The 19350-nt window shown below is 35.2% G+C and overlaps 1 protein-coding gene across 1 annotated transcript in view; it reads left to right on the top strand.

Annotated features, from left to right (window-relative positions):
* The window catches only part of lamb2 (laminin, beta 2 (laminin S)), a 34995-nt gene extending 15849 nt beyond the window's left edge, over window positions 1-19146 (top strand). The window contains exons 8-34 of the mRNA XM_042750074.1: window positions 2742-2944; window positions 3314-3434; window positions 3527-3715; window positions 3792-3971; window positions 4692-4804; window positions 5313-5396; window positions 5496-5630; window positions 6516-6674; window positions 6763-6890; window positions 7517-7646; window positions 7739-7931; window positions 8030-8173; window positions 8796-9027; window positions 9205-9368; window positions 12271-12495; window positions 12582-12799; window positions 13895-13991; window positions 14120-14492; window positions 15044-15228; window positions 15395-15636; window positions 15824-16027; window positions 16184-16328; window positions 16983-17190; window positions 17264-17405; window positions 17496-17672; window positions 17745-17904; window positions 18348-19146. Coding sequence (XP_042606008.1) covers window positions 2742-2944; window positions 3314-3434; window positions 3527-3715; window positions 3792-3971; window positions 4692-4804; window positions 5313-5396; window positions 5496-5630; window positions 6516-6674; window positions 6763-6890; window positions 7517-7646; window positions 7739-7931; window positions 8030-8173; window positions 8796-9027; window positions 9205-9368; window positions 12271-12495; window positions 12582-12799; window positions 13895-13991; window positions 14120-14492; window positions 15044-15228; window positions 15395-15636; window positions 15824-16027; window positions 16184-16328; window positions 16983-17190; window positions 17264-17405; window positions 17496-17672; window positions 17745-17904; window positions 18348-18484 — 4688 coding nt within the window. The 3' untranslated portion in view covers window positions 18485-19146. The remainder of the gene's footprint in view (window positions 1-2741; window positions 2945-3313; window positions 3435-3526; window positions 3716-3791; window positions 3972-4691; window positions 4805-5312; window positions 5397-5495; window positions 5631-6515; window positions 6675-6762; window positions 6891-7516; window positions 7647-7738; window positions 7932-8029; window positions 8174-8795; window positions 9028-9204; window positions 9369-12270; window positions 12496-12581; window positions 12800-13894; window positions 13992-14119; window positions 14493-15043; window positions 15229-15394; window positions 15637-15823; window positions 16028-16183; window positions 16329-16982; window positions 17191-17263; window positions 17406-17495; window positions 17673-17744; window positions 17905-18347) is intronic.
* The last annotated feature ends 204 nt before the right edge of the window (window positions 19147-19350 follow it).

Raw genomic sequence — 19350 nt, 5'->3', positions numbered from 1 at the left:
GAACAACCTGTTTTTTTCTTATAATAGGCAAGTGCTGTATGTCTCATGATCAGCTCTTCACTTGGTAACAACCAAATCTTTTTTAGTCTGATTCCTTACTATATGAAAAATAGCATGTGTTGCAGGTGTTATTTCAAATACATTAATATATGTCATTTAAAAGCAATTTTTAAAATAAAAATATCTCTGCTGTTACAGTGCAGTAGCTATGGTTACCAGGAGCTTATTTAGGCAACGGCTGGATCTTAATGAACTTTTTGTCTTTGAATATTTCATCCATTTATATATGTTTTACCTTTTGCATAACTTACAGACAAAGAAAATGTAAAGGAGCTGATGGACTTGTTAGCTGAGAAGTAACTGAAATATATTTTAATTAACATTTCAGGTGAGAGATTCAGTACATAATGAACAAGATGTGCTCTAATAACCCAACAAAGAGACATAAACAGGTGCAGCCTACATATCATATACTCTCTAGACATTTCTTTTGTCTCTTCTTCCAAATGTATCTCTCCGTTTTCCCTCTCGTAAGATTTCCTTTGCACATTTTTACTCGTATGTGTGTGTGACATAAGAGTTGCATAAAACATATGTACATTGGTGTACTGTGTATATTTATAATGTGTATATATAAATACACATCAATTAAAAAATTAAAAAAAAAAACATTTTATAATAATAAACAGTATAAATAAAAAAACAAACAAAAAAAAAAATTTAATATATTTGTTGTGTATATATTAAATATATTTAGATATAATATGAATTATATGAATATAAAATTTATTCATCTAAATACATGTAAATATTTTCAAAATATATACTGTATATGTGTGTCTTTATATATGCATAATAAATATACATATACATATTATGTAAACAAAAACTTTTATTTTGGATGTGATTAATCACGATTAATTGAACGACAGCACTAAAAACTATTAATAAAGTTAAGTCGAAGCCAAGTACCCTCACAGTGTGTGTAGCAGAGTATGCTGATGATGAACTTCCTGGTTCAGCTGGTCAGTGTAATATTCCCATACAGCTGTGATTTCTCAGTCACGCACAGTGTGAGTGTGTATAGATTGATCTCACACTCTCTGTGTGGCTCTCACTCTCAAAAACAATAACATGACTGGAACAAACAGCATGTGCACAGGAGCTGCATTCACTGACCTTTAATCTTAACATAAAACCACACAAAAAAAAACACACACACAAACACACACACTCCATGAATTTCCCTCCAAATGTTTATCTTATAAATCACACAAGTCCCACTTCATTGAGTGTCTGTGAAGCGTAACAGGAATCTATATGCCACACTTCTGCTAAAGGCCTCCACGCTCAGCTGACTGCAACCTCCCACTGAGGAGCAGGCCATTGGCTCAGGGGAGAAGGGGTCAGAGGTCATGGGTTAACAGGGTTTAGGTAGGAGGATGTTCTCATAATTCTGATTTCTCCAAACAACCATTGATGCCTGATTTTTCCCAACAACCATTGTCATTTAGGCATCATATCCTGGAAGTATAAGCACTTTTGCTTTAACAAAAATCTGTGGTTAATTGTATTACTCTGTTAAACAGGCCAGGCCTGTTCAAGACTACAAGATGTTTTAAGAATGTCTTTTATTACAGTTATTTAATAGACTACAGACAGTAAATATAATTAGTCTGAAAGATTTTTTTAATGTTTTTAAAAGTCTCTTATGCTCACCAAGGCTGCATTTATTTATTGATAGAAATATAGTAAAACAGTAATATTATGACAATTTAAAATAACTGTTTTCTATTTGAATATGTTTTCAAATGTAATTTATTCCTGTCATGGCAAAGCTTTTGGTGCTCAAGAAACATTTTTTATTATGATCAATGTTACCCTAGTAAAAAAGTGATATTTTTAAAATACATTTATTTCATAATACGTATAGTTCAAATCTATTAACATATTTACTGACATAGCTGACAAAAATTATAATTAAACTTTGGAGTTTGGCTTTTTACTTACACACAATGCACATTTCTTAATATCAAGCCTAAAATGTCACTATTGATGAAGATTGTATGATCTTTGAATAATATCAGTCTTTAAATGCAAGATATTTAAAGTGAATCTGAAATATACTTGCAATAGTATACTTTAACACAACTACGTTAACCCTACTTTAATACAATCAAATATACTTCAGTGTATCTTCAGTTGGACTTCAGCACTACTTCCACACAATTAAAGTGCATTAAGTACAAAATTAGTTGTTCCAGTTTAGCAGACTTCGAGTATACCAGTTTAGTATACTAAAAGTACAACTGCACGGTACTTTTATTAAATACATAAATAGTTAAATGTATTTGTGGTATACTAAGCATGAATTAAATGTATTTCAAATACATTTTAGTATATTTATTTTTAAATAGGGGGATACTTTGATAAATAGAAATATATTAAACTACAGCATTTTTTTCAATAGAAATTTCTAAACATTATAAATATCTTTACCGTCACTTTTGATCAGTTTAATGCATCCATGCTAAATGAAAGTATTCATTTTTCTTAAATAAAAAAAAAAAGAAAACAATAATACCCAATGACCAAACCTTTGAAAGCTAGTGCATGCCTGCTAATCTCTATAGCTTTTATGCTGTTTTCCATCCATTCTCACATCAAAAATGGCATTAGTGTCCTTATCTTTGGTTTATGGTCACCTATCCTCCACTAACCCCAATGTCTTCATATTGCAGACCAGCTGAAGATCACTAATCTCCGTCTGAACTTCACCAAGCTGCACACTCTGGGTGATAACCTGCTGGACTCACGGACTGAGATCAAAGAGAAATACTACTATGCCATATATGAGCTGGTTGTCAGGGGCAACTGCTTCTGCTATGGCCACGCCTCTGAATGTGCTCCTATTGACGGCATCAGGAATGACATTGAGGGCATGGTGAGTTACTGAACTGTAGCAAGTTATGGGTATGCATTACATATTGCTACCAAATCAGATATCAGACAATACTGGAGATTTTTTTTTGGATCTAATGGTTTTGTTGAATATTAGATATTTATTTGCACATGCTAATTTTCTATTTTTTATATTTAGATTTCCTTTGCTGTCATTTAACAACCACTTAAAGTAATTAAAAAAAAAACACTGGTAATTTAACACTGGTAATCTCAAAATAAATATCCATTTTTCAAAGTGTACATTATTAAAATGTAGTAATTACCACTAGCAGTGCTTTATTTATATATTTATATTTAGTCTATTTAGACAAAGTAGTATATAATTTTAATATGGACCATCTATCTCTAGGTACACGGGAGGTGTGTGTGCAAACACAACACCAAAGGACTGAACTGTGAACAGTGTGATGACTTCTATAATGACCTGCCCTGGAGACCAGCTGAGGGCCGTAACACTAATGCCTGCAAAAGTAATTAAGAATAACCATAATCGTATATCTCATAAAGTGCATAGAGACATGCACCTCTTATGTCACGGTTAACACTTTCCTCTTTTTCCCAGAATGCAACTGTAACGGTCACTCCAACCAGTGTCATTTTGACATGGCGGTGTATTTGGCTACAGGGAATGTCAGTGGAGGTGTGTGTGACAACTGTCTCCACAATACCATGGGCCGCAACTGTGAGACCTGTAAACCTTTTTACTATCAGGATCCAACTCGAGACATCAGAGATCCTGGAGTCTGCGTGGGTAAGGAGCTAGATACTAACATATACATTTAAGCATTATACAGTATATGATTGCTTATATCTGTTCTCTCTGCTAGCCTGCGACTGTGACCCAGATGGTTCTCTGAACGGTGGCATTTGTGATGGGCATGATGACCCCTCTCTGCGCATGATCTCTGGGCAGTGTCGCTGTAAAGACAACATTGAAGGAGCACGCTGTGATAAATGCAAGGCTGGTTTCTTTGGGCTCAGTGCTAGTGATCCTCGCGGCTGCCAACGTAAGTGCAAGCTGATACCAATTATTTTTTTTACTTTTTTTTATCTAAATATATCCAAAATAAAGCACAAAAAATCATTCACCTAACAGATAAGTGAATTTTGGTGTCATAACATTATAATGTACAGTATGAAGAATGGGATATTCATTTTGAGATTTGCTGAAAGTTACATTAAGTAGTATCATTAAATTTTTAGTGTTTTTAAAGATTAACTTTAGGTGAGCGTTAAATGACTGCTGAAGGTATCTGAACAAATGAAGGTAATCTAAATATAAACAGGAAATTTATAATGAACAATGAAAGATAAAATACCATAGATATAACTAACCATTCAAAAGTTTGATGTCTGTAAGATTTCTTTAATGTTAGAAGTTTTTTTTATGCTCATCAAGATCAACATTAAAATATCATAAAATATTAGAAATAGGAATCTTTTACCTTAACAAAAAAACAAAATAAAAAAACAATAAAAAAAAATAATATAATATAAAAAAAAAAAATAAAATAAATATATCATACACAATATATTTGAACAGACACTTTGACATTTCAGATTTTTGAACAGACACTTTGACATTTCAGAGTTTTTTTTAGTCCAAGTTAGCAAGGAGTTAAATGTCTCTGCACTTTTAGACCTCTGTCTTTTTAAAGAACATTTTTCTGGTATGTTTTACTCTTGATACTCGATCATTCTCTCTTTCTTTCACTTGTCTACTTTAGCATGTAAATGTGACCCCAGGGGTACAGTGTCCGGTAGTTCTCAATGTGACCCTGTTAGCGGAGACTGCTTCTGCAAACGCCTTGTCACTGGACACAGCTGCAACCAATGTCTGGTAAGTGAAGCAAAAAAAAGTTTGCCTTTTCAGTAGCTTATTATTCCCCATACACTCTCTGTGATAACATTTAATTATCAGTCATCAGTTGGCATTGCATGCTTTCTGGTACCTTGTATCCCTATCTGCTGTGGTAACATGAACTAAGAGTGATGCATTTAGCCCGAGGGTTTATGGAGGATGGTGTAGGTTTTCACACAGCTTAAAATGGAATGAAAGGAAGAGCTGCATCCTGAAATTAGACAAGCAATAAATACCTTTAGTATTAGAGTGATGTCACTTCAATTTATGGATATGGACCATGGTAATTCTTTACTATTTTTGTCATGGTATTTGCTTATGGTTATTGATTAGCACTGCATGATTTCAAAGTATCATGGAATTACCATGGTTTTGTCTCAGTATTTTGTAGTTAATAATCTGAATATTAAATGTTATATTGTGGTTTATGTGTCATTTTTATTAGTATATATAACACAGGTTTGCGTTTTATGTGCATTTCCTACAGCCTGAGCACTGGGCCTTGAGTCATGATGCCAGTGGCTGCAGAGGATGTGACTGTGATGTGGGTGGAGCTACAGACAACCAGTCAGTTTTTTATTTTGTTGATGGGGATTCAGGCTGTTGGCAGTTTTTGTATTAATAATATGAAACTTGATTGTAATAAAAATAATGTGCTTTGCGTCTGAAGTGCTCAATGGAAACAGGCCAGTGTCACTGTCGGAGTCACATGATTGGTCGCCAGTGTAACCAAGTGGAGTCTAGTTATTTCTTCATGGCCCTCGACCACTACATATACGAGGCTGAAAATGCCAAACTGGGTCAAGTAAGTGCAGAAATGGGACAAACAAGAAGATATTTGCTTTGTTTTTAGCCCCATGTATTCTGTCTGATAACTATGGAAGCTCATTTCTGCCACTGAGTAAAAATAAAAAAGGTAATTGCAAGGTTTTTTTTTTTTAAATTCAGACTTTTTTCTCAAAATTGCATAATACAAACTTACAATTCTAACTTTTTTATCTCGCAATTCTGACTTTATTTCTTAGAATTTAAATCTTGCAATTTTGAGTTTGTCATGCAATACTGACTTTATAACTCACAAAAGTGAGTTTATATCATGCAATTCTGAGAAAAAAAGTCAGAACTGCGAGTTTATATCTTACAGTTCTGAGAAAAAATGTGAGAATTGCAAGATGTAAACTCACAATTGTATAAAATGTCAGAATTGTGAGATAAAAAGTCGCAATTTCCTTTTTTTTTCATTTTTTAAAAATTCAGTGGTAGAAGTGGGCTTCCATAGATAACATATTCACAGTACTTGTCAGTGTCTTGCCAGTTAGCTTTCATCATCAAGCAACAGAACAAATATTTCAAAGATGTTTCAAAATATCAAAGGTGCATGCCAGTTGTCAAAAGGAAAGAAACACAGAAGTCGTCCAAAGATGTTATGATCAAATATTTATTGGGGCCGATACAATAATTATTTAATATTAATAAATATTAAAATACAAATACTATAAAAATATAAAAATGTTAAATAAATAATTATTCTCCACTATTTTGTCTAAATAAATTAAACGTAAAACACTAAAAACTAAAATCAGTTTTAAGTACAAGTGAATTCATACAACATTATAAGGTATAGTTTAAAAAAAAAATGTATATTAATTTTGAAATTTGATTAAAGATTATATATGTGTATATTTTATAGGGCTCTGCATTTGAGGAGAGAGAGTACCAGCCAGGTCGCCCCGTCTCATGGACAGGCACTGGGTTTGCACGGGCTCCTGAAGGTGGTACGTTGGAGTTTGCCATTAACAATATCCCATATTCTATGGAATATGACGTCCTCCTTCGCTATGAGCTTCAGGTAGATTACATGTCTTCTCAATGGCTTCATAGGCTGCTCAGAGTAGTGTGTTATGGGTGTACTCATGTGCGTTTATGTGCTTTTAAAGATGCCACGGGACTGGGAGGAGGTCCGTGTAATGGTGATTAGACCTGGCCCTATACCTACCAGCAGTCCATGTGGAAATACCATCCCTGCAGATGATCTGCTAACTGTATCGCTCCCATCTGGTGCCAGGTCTGTGAGTCTGTCTGTCTGTCTATCTATCTATCTATCTATCTATCTATCTATCTATCTATCTATCTATCTACCTATCTGTCTATCTGTCTGTCTATCTGTCTATCTGTTTGTCTATCTGTCTGTCTGTCTGTCTGTCCGTCTGTTCGTCCATCCTTTCGTCCATCTATCTATTTATACTTTTAACACAATTTATATAAATTTATAAAATCCATTTTATAAATCAAAATAAATTTCACTTTTACAACTGTCATGAGGGTGAGAAATTGATGCACTTTATTTTTTGGTGGAATATCCCTTTGAGAAATCCAAGTAATATTTATTTTTTTCTCTTTTGCATCCCAAAATCTTCTGTTTTGTTTTGCTTATAACACAGATTTAATCATACTTTTTCATTTGTTTGATTTTCTTTCTTTTGTTTTTATTGTTGCTTGGTTTGTTTATTGTTTGGTATTAATGTTTTTGTTTTATTTGTTTCTGTTTTTCTTTCTCTTGTTTTTATTGTTGCTTTTTGTTTGTTGTTTTTTGTTTTTGTTGTTGCTGTTTGTTACTTTTTTTGTTTCTTTAATCATTCATTTATTTATTTATTGCTTTCTGTCTTCCTTTCTTCTGATGCACTGCTACAGGTTTGTGGTTCTTTCTCAGCCAGTGTGTTTGGAGAAAGGAGTGAGTTACAAACTGCGTGTTGAGCTCATCCGTTATACTGACAGGAACAGCATCATTACCTCGACTAATGCCTTTGTACTTGTTGACTCTGTAAGCATCAATCTCTGATTTTATTCAGCTCTTATGAAGTCTTCATGTTCTGTCTAATTTTGACTTGTTCTTTCATCTCTTCACCTCCCCAGATTGCCCTTCTCCCTCGTTACTCTTCTCTAGAGATGTTTACTGCGGGAGACCCTGCCTCCGTCGCCCGAAAGCAGAGCTATGAGCGTTACCGCTGCCACGAGACTGCCAAGAGTGTGTCCCGTCCACAGATGAGTGAAGTGTGTGCTAAACTCATCACCAGCATGTCTGCCCTCATTAACAACGGCGCGCTGCGTGAGTATCAGCAGAGAATGTAGGGTCTGTGATGGGAATATTGGGGTTTGTTTCCACTTGTTCATGTTGTTATTAAGACAAGAACATTGATCCCACAGCTTGTGAGTGCGATCCTCAGGGTTCGCTCAGCTCTGAGTGTGATGTCCGTGGGGGTCAGTGCCGCTGCAGGCCCAACATATCAGGCCGGCGCTGTGATAAATGTGCACCAGGAGCTTACGGCTTTGGCCCTTCCGGATGCAAACGTAAGACAAATCTTTTCCCTGCTATGGTACATTAGTAACATTTTGATAAAATTCCTCTTTGTGTGTTCTCCTTTTTTTTCCCCCTTTTGTTTCTTTTCATTTGTTTTTTGTTCTTTTATATTTACTAGTTTTTTTATATCCTTCTATTTCTTTTCTATTTGTATTTGTTTTGCTTTCTTTTACTGTGTTTTTTCCTGGCTTCTTTCTTTCTTTTTTGTTTATTTTTCTTTTGTTTATGCTGCTTGTTTTTTTTTATAATTTTTTATTATTTATTTTTATATTTTGTTTTATTTTATTTTAGTTTTTGTTGTTCATTTTTGTTTGTTTTTTATTTCTTTTGTTTTTACTGTTGCTGTTGCTTTATTGTGTTTTTTGTTTATTTATTTTTGTTTGTTTGTTGCCTATTTTTTATCTAATTATCTTTTAATTATTTGATTGTTTTTTGTTGTATTTCTTTTCTTTTTTATTTTTTTTAGTTTTATTTCTTTTATTTCTGTTTGTTTGTTTGTTTGTTTTTTTTTTGTTTCTTGCTTTTTTATGCTTCAGTTCTGTTCTTTCTTTCTTTCTTTCTTTCTTTCTTTCTTTCTGTCTATCATTAATTGCTTACTGTCTTTGTCCTTAGTTTGTGAATGTAGTTTGGAGGGCTCTCAGAGCCGATTCTGTGACCAGTACTCAGGACAGTGTCCATGTCGGGCCGGTGCATTTGGTCAGCGCTGTGATGGTTGTCAGTCTGGACACTGGGGGTTCCCAAACTGCAGGCCGTGTGAATGTAATGGACATGCTGACGAGTGCCACCAGAGGACTGGAGCCTGTATCAACTGCAGAAGCAATACGGCTGGGGATAAATGTGACAGGTACAAGGGGCAAAAAGACAGACATACTTGACATTTTAAGCTCTATAGTTAAACAGATAAATATTAGCATCAGAGGACACTTAAAGATATTTGAGAATCTTTTAAAGTTTACCGGCAAACAATGAAAATTGAATGGTCCTCTGCCTGAGCTAATGTAATAAATACCTCTTGTCACAGGTGTGCTAATGGTTACTATGGAAACCCGGCTCTTGGTTTAGGGAGTCCGTGTCGGCCCTGCCCCTGTCCGGAGGGCCCCAACAGTGGACGCCACTTTGCCGCCTCTTGTTACCAAGACAACCGCAACAAACAGGTGGTCTGCAACTGCAACCAGGGTTACACAGGTATTTTTAACCACAGAATTTTCTTTCCTTCCACAGATGGATGGAATCAAATTAATTAAGATGAGGTCTGGGCCATGTGCAGTTGCATTTTTTGCATACATGCAACAGGAGAATGTAGACATCCCAAATTAATAAGTGCTGGAATTGGGCTTTATAGTGCTATTTAACACCCTGAGTCCATCTGCATCTGGACAGGATGCAGAAAATGCCATAATCAGAGATAAAGGCCACTGTCACTCTGATCAGTCAGTGCAGTGATCATGTGTGTTATCTCCTGTCCCCTCCTCAACTGGACACAGGGATTGTAAAGCGCTCTGCAGGGGCAGTCCTCAAGCGTGAGTAACCATGGAGACCCACCCCACCTCTGCTGCCAAACCTTCGTCACCCCTCCCATCCCGTCCCTCCCTAGAGCATGGCTCATGCACTTCACACCTTGCATGTACATTTGCAGAACCCTGTGAAACTGCACCAAGTGCAGTCGTATGTGACTGAGCAGTGTTGGAGATTAACTAACTAAATGTACCTAGTAGGTGTTTTTTAAAACTACGCTTTTCTAGTGCTTAGCTTTCCAGCTGAGCGAAATTAAATAGTAATGATTAATCGCTAACTTAATATGTCTTCTCTCTCTCTCATATTAAGCATTGGGAAGTCCAGTTTATTTAAATGCAGAGTCTTAAAGGGATAGTTCACCCAAAAATGAAACTTCTGTCATTAATTACTCACCCTCATGACAGTCCAAAACCACAAGACCTTTGTTCATCTTCAGAACACAAATTAAGATATTTTTTATGAAATCTGAGAGAGTTCTGACTCTGCATAGACAGCAACGCAACTACCACGTTCACGGCCCAGAAGAGTAGTGAGGACATGGGTGTAAAATGTCCTCCCAGTTTTAATAAAATGTGAATTTGTCCCCTGCACTCTTTTCGGGCAAGTGTGTTAATGTAGATGTAATAACGGCCAGTGTGAATAAATCTAGATTTAAACTCAAAGAAACAATATAGTCTATGTATGACCCAACTATTTATTCATATCCAGAATGAGACGATCTGAACATTACGGAGCGCATAACACTCTCATGCAGTGTTTGTTTCAGTCATACTCGAAGCCCAAACACGAACCCGAACAAAAATCCCAAAAATAAAAACCAAAAACGTGCAGGAAATCCCAATAACTTATGACGTGAAATAAACCCCTAATACTATCCCCTAAACCCTTTCTGGGCTCTGAACGTGATAGTTGCATTGCTGTCTATGCAGGGTCAGACAGCTTTTGGATTGCATCAAAAATATCTTAATTTGTGTTTCGTTATGAACAAAGGTCTTACGGGTTTGGAACGACATGAGGGTGAGTAATTCATGACAGAATTTCCATTTTTGGATGAACTATCCCTTTAAGCAATAACATACTATATTATACTATTTATTACAATCATTTTACAAAATAATATTTATTATTCTTTATTAGTTCTAGTTTTATAGTTTTTCTAATTTAATGGTAATTAATGTAATTTGATGTTTTTAAATTGATATTCAAATGCTATTTAGTTCTCTCTCTAATAGAGATCCTCTTTGTTTTTGAGCTAAATACCTATCTGATTTAAATTCTATTCTATTCTATTCTATTCTATTCTATTCTATTCTATTCTATTCTATTCTATTGCTAGAAGTGAGAGCTTCTCTGTTCCTTTGCCAGCATTTGAGCCAGAGAATCAGGCGTCTGTCTCTATATTGCACTTGGCTGCAAAGACATATGAACATAGCAACAGAGTGAATCAGAGCTTCCTGTTTAGACTAAATTAAAATGACAGCTAAAGTAAGATAAATGAGCTTCAATATTGTGTCAGATCTATTAAAGGGATAGTTCACCCAAAAATGAAAATTATGTCATTAATGACTCACCCTCATGTCGTTCCAAACCCGTAAGACCTCCGTTCATCTTCGGAACACAATATAAGATATTTTAGATTTAGTCCGAGAGCTTTCTGTCCCTCCATTGAGAATGTATGTACGGTATACTGTCCACGTCCAGAAAGGTAATAAAAACATCTTCAAACAAACTTTGAAGATGTTTTTATTACCTTTCTCACGGGTTTGGAACGACATGAGGGTGATTCATTAATGACATAATTTTCATTTTTGGGTGAACTATCCCTTTAATGTAAAACAGTCATTTTCACTCTGATGCTTTGTACCTCTTCACTCTTCAGGAGATTATTTTACTAGTACTCAGACTGAGTGTATTATGATTTGGCATTAAGATTAAAATGTGACATTTTCAAGAAATCTTCTGAAGAGTCATTTTTCATAATTTGTGAGTTATGTTATTTGATTTGTTCGACTGTATTCTTAGTAGAGCTTTACATGAAAATTTTGTATGTGTGCTCTTGCATCCTTTAAATATTAATTTAAATAATAATTCCATTAATAAATTAATTTTATTAATTTAATGTCAAAACTGAATATTTTTCTACTATTTAAAAAACAATGCCTCATATTGCTGTTATTTTAACACCAAGCCGCCAATAATGATTTTGATCCAATTTGGTTTAACACCTTTTCTATTAGATATGTGCACTTAATATTGCTTATATTAATTATGTAGTTAAAGTTTTACTCAGTAACCCTATTAAATAAATTGTGCAGGTTATGGAAAAATAATCATGAAACTGGAAGTGCTTTATTTCAAGAAGACTGTGAATTTTCCAGCTGTGAAAGAAAATATTATGAAATACAGTTCAGCATTAAAAATGTGCATCAAATGTAGTCATTTTTCTTTTCATTTGCAAAAAAATCAAAGTCATTTGCTGTTTATTTGTGACATGGGAGTAAAAAATTTCTTTAACGATATGTCATCAAATTCTATCTTTATGCAACTAAATGCCTACTTTCTCCCTCACCAGGTCCACGATGTGACGAATGTGCTCCGGGTTATTACGGCGACCCCTCTAAGCCCGGTGGACGGTGCCAACCTTGTCGTTGCAGTAACAACATCGACCTATCAGATCCTGAGGCATGTGACAAGCGTACTGGCCAGTGTCTCAAGTGCCTGTACAACACTGAAGGACCGGACTGTGGCGTGTGCAAGAGCAGTTACTATGGAGATGCTTCCCGCCGCAACTGCCGGAGTGAGTTAACCTGGGTCTTACATTACTTTTCTACATTATAGTGCACTATTAATATAATAAACATATCAACACTTTCACCCACCCAGAGTGCACATGCAACTTCTTGGGCACGGAGCGCAGTCAGTGTCTGTCTCGAGATGATTGCGTGTGCCAGCGTGCCACAGGACAGTGTCAGTGTCTGCCTCACGTTATTGGACAAACCTGTGATCACTGTGCTCCCAATTACTGGAACCTGGCGAGTGGACGAGGCTGTGAGCCCTGTGGCTGTGACCCCAACAATGCCTACACATCGGCCTGTAACGAGGTACTGCTGGCTCACAAATACAGCTCACATTCAATATATACAATAAGAAATGTAAAATTCAGTACGGTTTAAACTGATTAAAATTGACACTAGTCAAAACATTTATAATGTTATAAAATGTTTTTTTTTTTAAATAAATGCTGTTCTTTTGAACTTTCTCTTCATCAAAGAAAATGTCCTAAAAAAGGCTTCTACAAAAATACTAAGCAGCACGACTGTCTTTAACACAGATAATAATAAATGATTTCTGAAGGATCATGTTACACTGAAGACTGAAGTAATGGTGCTGTAAATTCAGCTTTCCCATCACAGAAATAAACTACATTTTAAACTATATTAAAATAGAAAACAATTATTTTAAACTGCAATAATATTTCACAATATTACTGTTTTTACTGTATTTTTGATCAAATAAATGTGTCAAAAAAAAGCATAAGAAAAGTCTTTCAAAAAAAAAAAAAAAAAAAAAAAAAAAAAAAAATATATATATATATATATATATATTATATATATATATATATATATATATATATATAAAAACTTGCACACTACAAACTTTTAAATGGTAGTGTTTATTTATTTAATTTACAGTATAATTTACTGTATAATAAACTATTTTAGATTTTACACAAAGAAAGATAGGTGATACAGTAAGTAGACAGGAACTGAAAATCTAAAAAACCTTGGCTTATCTAATATTAAATTTCTGGCCAATATAGAGCAATTATCATTTTTATGTTATGGCTGATAACTGATGAATGGATGATTTCAAAATTCTATGCTGTTTTGTTTAAATAAATGAAATGCTACAAGTGAATTTAGGCACAACATTATAATGTATGAAAAATAGAACTTCACTAAAGATTACATTTAACAGTGTTATTAAATTTTAAGTAAGTATGAGATGATGGAAAAATTATCTGAATGTAAAAATAGAAGAAATGAGTATGAACAATTAAATATCCATTAATTAAAAAAATATATTTAAAATCTCTGATAACCAATATGGTACCATATATCTAGCTTCTCTAGTTTCAACACCCCATCAGTAGTCTTAACTATTGCTATCCTCTTTTTGAACCCAAATTCATACAGTTCACAGGTCAGTGCCAGTGCCGTGTTGGGTTTGGAGGGAAGACCTGTAAAGACTGCCAGGAGAACCACTGGGGTGACCCAAGAGTACTGTGCCGAGGTACCATGATACTTTCACAGCAGTCCATATCATCTGTAATGTTAATGTAACACGGTTCATCATTTTTTGATTCACAATTAATCACAATTCCCAAAATCTAATTGATTTGGTTACTTCTGACCCCACAGCATGTGATTGCGACCCCCGGGGCATCGAGTCATCTCAGTGCAACCGTGTGACTGGTCACTGCGTGTGCCAGCAGGGAGTTTCTGGTGTCCGCTGTGATCAGTGTGCCCGTGGTTTCTCTGGCACCTTCCCTGATTGCAAACCTTGCCACCAGTGCTTTGGGGACTGGGACCGCATCGTTCAGGATCTGGCAACCAGAACCAAAGCTCTCACAGATCGAGCAAAAGAGCTTCAGACCACCGGCTTGACTCGAGCCTTTGAGAGAAGATTTAAGGAGTTGGAGGACATGCTGGCACAGGTGCGGGACATTGTTAACGCCCGCAATGCCACTGCTGAGGCTGTGACCACTCTGATGGGCATGATCGAGGATCTCAGGTACAGTTTGGTTAGAAGGAGGTTCAGACCCTGCATTTTTGTATATTGCTTGAAAGTCTCTAGTTGAGAGTTTTAGAGGTTAGGGAGAAAATTACTTGAGTAATTTTACTTATTTACTATATTATTTTTATTGTTGGGTATATATGTTAAGGAATTGAGAATTTATATTTAGAATTATATATGGGCACTGTTGAAATAAATTGAAAATTTGCACCAAAAATACTTATTACTAAGATATTACTAAGATAGTCAAAATAAAATACATTTTACTTGAACCTTTAATACAGTTGTTGTAACAAAATTACAATAATTACTATAATTAGATTACATTATATTAAAATTTAATTGCTAAAAAGCTAAGTTTTTAATTTTTTTTAAGTAATTAATTTTTGAACTTTTTTGTTAAATATGTATAAATGAGAATAAATTCGCCTACTTACCTAAACTTTCACATAAATATAATTTAAGTATAATTTCGGATTGGACCATTTTTCTTACTTTTTACACCCTTGTTGGAGATGAGTTTGGTCATCTGTCTTTCTGTCTACCAGAGCTCAGATTGGTGAGACCACGGACACACTGAACCAGCTGGAGGGAGACCTGACCGCTGTGCAGGACAGCAACTATGAAGCCAGTAATGCATTAAGTACCCTGGAGAGAGAAGCAAAAGAACTCAACCTGAACTCAGATCAGCTTAACCGTCAGCTTGACATCCTCAAGAACTCCAACTTCTTGGGTTAGTCACTGATTCTGTATCACCGTAACTAAAATGCACTTACACTGCCCCCATTATATGCAAAATATCAAAACAAGTGGCATTTATTTATTATTATCTCCCAGAGAACAATCCACTGACTGATCAAACTAGGAAAACATGCTTTTAACGTGGTATTCTTCTTCAGGTGCATATGACAGCATCCGGGCCTCGTACAACAAGTCACGTGATGCAGAGCACCGCGCCAACAGATCTACCACTGACATTCCCAGCACAGTGAGCCAATCGGCAGACACCCGCAAGAAAACAGAGCGCCTCATTGCCCAAAAGAGAGATGATTTTAACCGCAAAAATGCTGCCAACAAACGTACACTCACAGACTTAAATGCCAAAGCTCAGAATTTGGACATAAAGAAAATCAATGAAAAGGTAAGCTGGATAAAACACAAATAACAACAAATGTCTCAACAAATATTATCAACCAATTTAAAAGTATTATTTAAGGTATGTATTTAAAATATAAAATCATTTTTTTTTTATCATATAAAAAATATTAGAAATTGTTAAATATATATTATTTTATATTACTTTAGAGCTCTTGTTTTATTGTTTGTAGGTATGTGGAGCGCCGGGTGATGCTCCATGTGTGGACAGTCCTTGTGGCGGTGCTGGTTGTCGTGATGATGAAGGCAAGCGCCACTGTGGTGGTCTGAATTGCAAGGGAGCCGTTGCAGTGGCCAACAATGCCCTGGACAGATCCAAGCATGCAGAAAAAGAGCTGGATAAAGCTATGGGGGTAGTGGAGGAGCTTTTTAAGCAGGTAGAGACACACTTTAATTATTGTGACCAGTGACTAGCATGATCAGAGCATTTCCAGAGCATGATCAGAGCTGTCAATTCCTTCTGTGACTTCACATTCTTTAAAAATGTGCAGTCTTTTCTCTGAATCTTATGTTGTCTTGACGGTCTTATTAAGGTGGCAGATGCTAAGACCAAGGCTCAGGAAGCTAAGGATAAAGCCCAGGCAGCTCTGGAAAAAGCTAGTGATACCAAAAATAAGCTGGATCATTCTAACAACGACCTGAGGGACCTCATCAAACAAATTCGGGAATTCCTCATGCGTGAGTTTTAATTATATTATATCATCCACAATTTTTTTTTCCATTTTTTTATTATATTATATTATATTATATTATATTATATTATATTATATTATATTATATTATATTATATTATATTATATTATATTATATTATATTATATTATATTATTAAGAGAATAAAAATGAACTACATGAAGAAAATAAAATACATAAACCTGACAGATTATTCTCTGCATCTTATTCTAGTTTACACTTAATAGTATACCTTTAACATTTATTTTCAAAAATCATATATTTCTCTCATTTTTTCCATTTCTGATCTTACTACTGTTTACAAATAATCCAAAAGGACGGATGAATTTCAATACTAATTAAAAAATTTAAGAAATTAGATAATAAGATAATATATTATATTATAGTATATTATATTATATCATATTATATTTTAAGAGAAAAAAATTAGCTGAAGGATTAAGAAAATAAAATGCATAAAACACTACTCTTTTACTAAATGAATCCAATATTCAAAACATTCATCAATAATAATCTGATTTTCAAACATTTCAATAACATTTCATATGTTATATTCCCTCTCTCATTTTTCATTTCTTCTCCTAGAATTTGAACTTGAATTCTTTTGAGCTCATTTACATGTCATGTTGTATATTTGCAGAGGAGGGGGCAGATCCTGACAGCATTGAGGCGGTGGCCAATCGGGTGCTGGAGCTGTCAATCCCAGCTTCTCCCAGGCAGATTCAGCACCTCGCAGATGAGATTAAAGACCGTGTCAAGAGCCTGTCCAATGTAGACGCCATTCTGGAACAGACCCAGAATGACGTCCGCAAAGCAGAACAGCTGCTGCTGGATGCCAAGAAAGCCAGGTGACTCTCTGCACATCTGGTATTTTGCACATCACTTTGTAAATGTAAATATAAATCTGTTCTTTCACTCTAGGAATAAGGCGGAGGGAGTGAAGAGCACGACTGAGAGTGTGAAAAAGGCCCTGAACGATGCCGGCAGGGCTCAGGCAGCTGCAGAAAAGGCCATTCAGAAAGCTAGAAATGACATCGGCTTAACTCAGAACCGACTAGCACAGGTAAAACAACTGTAATTAGAAATAACTTGAATTTCTATGCTCCTAAATTGATTGGTTTTGACCACAAGCGCTCTTACAATCCTTCTGAAGATCCAGTCAGAGACCACAGCTCGTGAGAGAGATCTTAATGATGCTATGGACAGACTGGGAGATCTGGGACGCCAAATAGAGGCTTTAAAAACCAAACGTGCCAACAACAGCCTGGACGCAGCCCGGGCAGAGGAGACGGCCACTATGGCCCGGGACAAAGCCAATGAAGCTAAAGAGGTGTGTGGCAGTCATTTGTGTGTCATTGAGTGTTGTGTTGACCAGAATTTAGTGACTTTATTGTCTGTTTAAATCCTGGATGGCGAGCTGTCCGATAAGTATCGTACTGTTCAGGGTCTGATGGACAATAAGGCAAAAACAATGCAGGATGCCAAGCAGAAAGCAGAGCGCCTGAGAGATGAGGCCAAGGAGCTGCTAAAGGATGCCCAGGATAAACTGCAGAGGCTGGCGGGTAAGTGTGTGAGAGACACGCAGAGAACTGGAAGAAGTTCTTACTAACAGTTTTAAGTTTTAATTTGTTTTTTGAATTTGGAAAACCCTGTACAATTTGGTCAGAAAAGCTTATTACAAGTATTAGTTACAGTATTTATTACAGAAAAGTGTTACATTTTATATATATATATATTCCTTTTATTTAGAATTTAGGGAGATTTACAGCACATAGCTGGTCTAATCTAATAATAAATTAATTAATTATAACTATATTATATATAGAAAATATATATTTATATTTATATTTATGTTATAAAAACCCATTTGTTAAACGTACCTTCAAGTAACTGAAAAACATAAACTGACCTCTTGTGGAGATAAGTAGTACTGTTCTTGGAAGACATTCATTGTTTTATTTCCTTGTAATTCTGACGTGGTTTTGTTGTTGTTTCGCATGCACAGAGCTTGAAAAGGACTATGAGGAAAATCAGAAGGTATTGGAAGGAAAAGCCAGGCAGCTGGATGGCCTGGAAGATAAAATGAAGGCAATCCTGAATGCAATCAATAAGCAGATTCAGATCTACAACACCTGTCAATAATCGGTCAAAGGAAGGAAAACACAACAACTGGATTGCTGCTGTCTCTGAACGTTCACTACTGTCTGAAAGGATCTGTATTTTGACTCTTTTCCAAGGCTGCTACAGTTTTTGCAAACAAACCTACTGCAAGACAATGCCAAACTGCCACCAGACGCGATGTCTGGAACAAATGTTGTTTTAATGAAGGGCTACTGTTATAACAACACTACATTAACCTGTTTTCATTCTGGAACTGAATGCAATGCAGATGTTCACATGTGTCTTGTAAGGCAGAGCAGTATTCTACTTTCTTGGTATTAGAAATGTGCTTGTAAAATACTGAATACAGTATGATGAAGATACTGAGTTTGCTTGAATGTAAGAGACACTGAATCATGGCACAGAAGTTTTATTGTATAGATTTTCTGCTTGCCCTTTTTTCTTTTAAAACTGGTATAGCTTGCTACTTTATTAACACTCGTTTTCTAATGAGAAACATACATGTTGTCTTTTGAGAAATTAGTTTCTATAATAGGCTGAATATCTGTCTGAGAAATTACAGTAAAAGACATTGTTAAATGAAGTAAAATGAGTTGTCCGTTTAGAGTCATTGGTTGATGTACACCGTGTTTCTTCTCACGATAAATAATACAAATAAATAATATCCCTGTGTGATTTCTGTACATTGTCTGTGTCATTGTTTGCCTGTTACATTTAACCCTAATATATAATAATATATGAGGAACAAACGATTAAAAAGTTAAAAACATAAAGGTTTTCAGCTCCATCTATTGATGTGTCAGCAGTCAGAAAATCTTCCAGTGTTGACAAAAAAAAAAAAGTTTGAGTATCACATGTATTAAATTCAAATGCTGGTTTTATAAAAT

This window comes from Cyprinus carpio, chromosome B23, assembly GCF_018340385.1.
Source record: "Cyprinus carpio isolate SPL01 chromosome B23, ASM1834038v1, whole genome shotgun sequence".
NCBI classification, from domain to species: Eukaryota; Metazoa; Chordata; class Actinopteri; order Cypriniformes; family Cyprinidae; genus Cyprinus; species Cyprinus carpio.
Note: the sequence above shows the minus strand (reverse complement) of the source record. Positions and strands in the feature narration are given on the sequence as shown.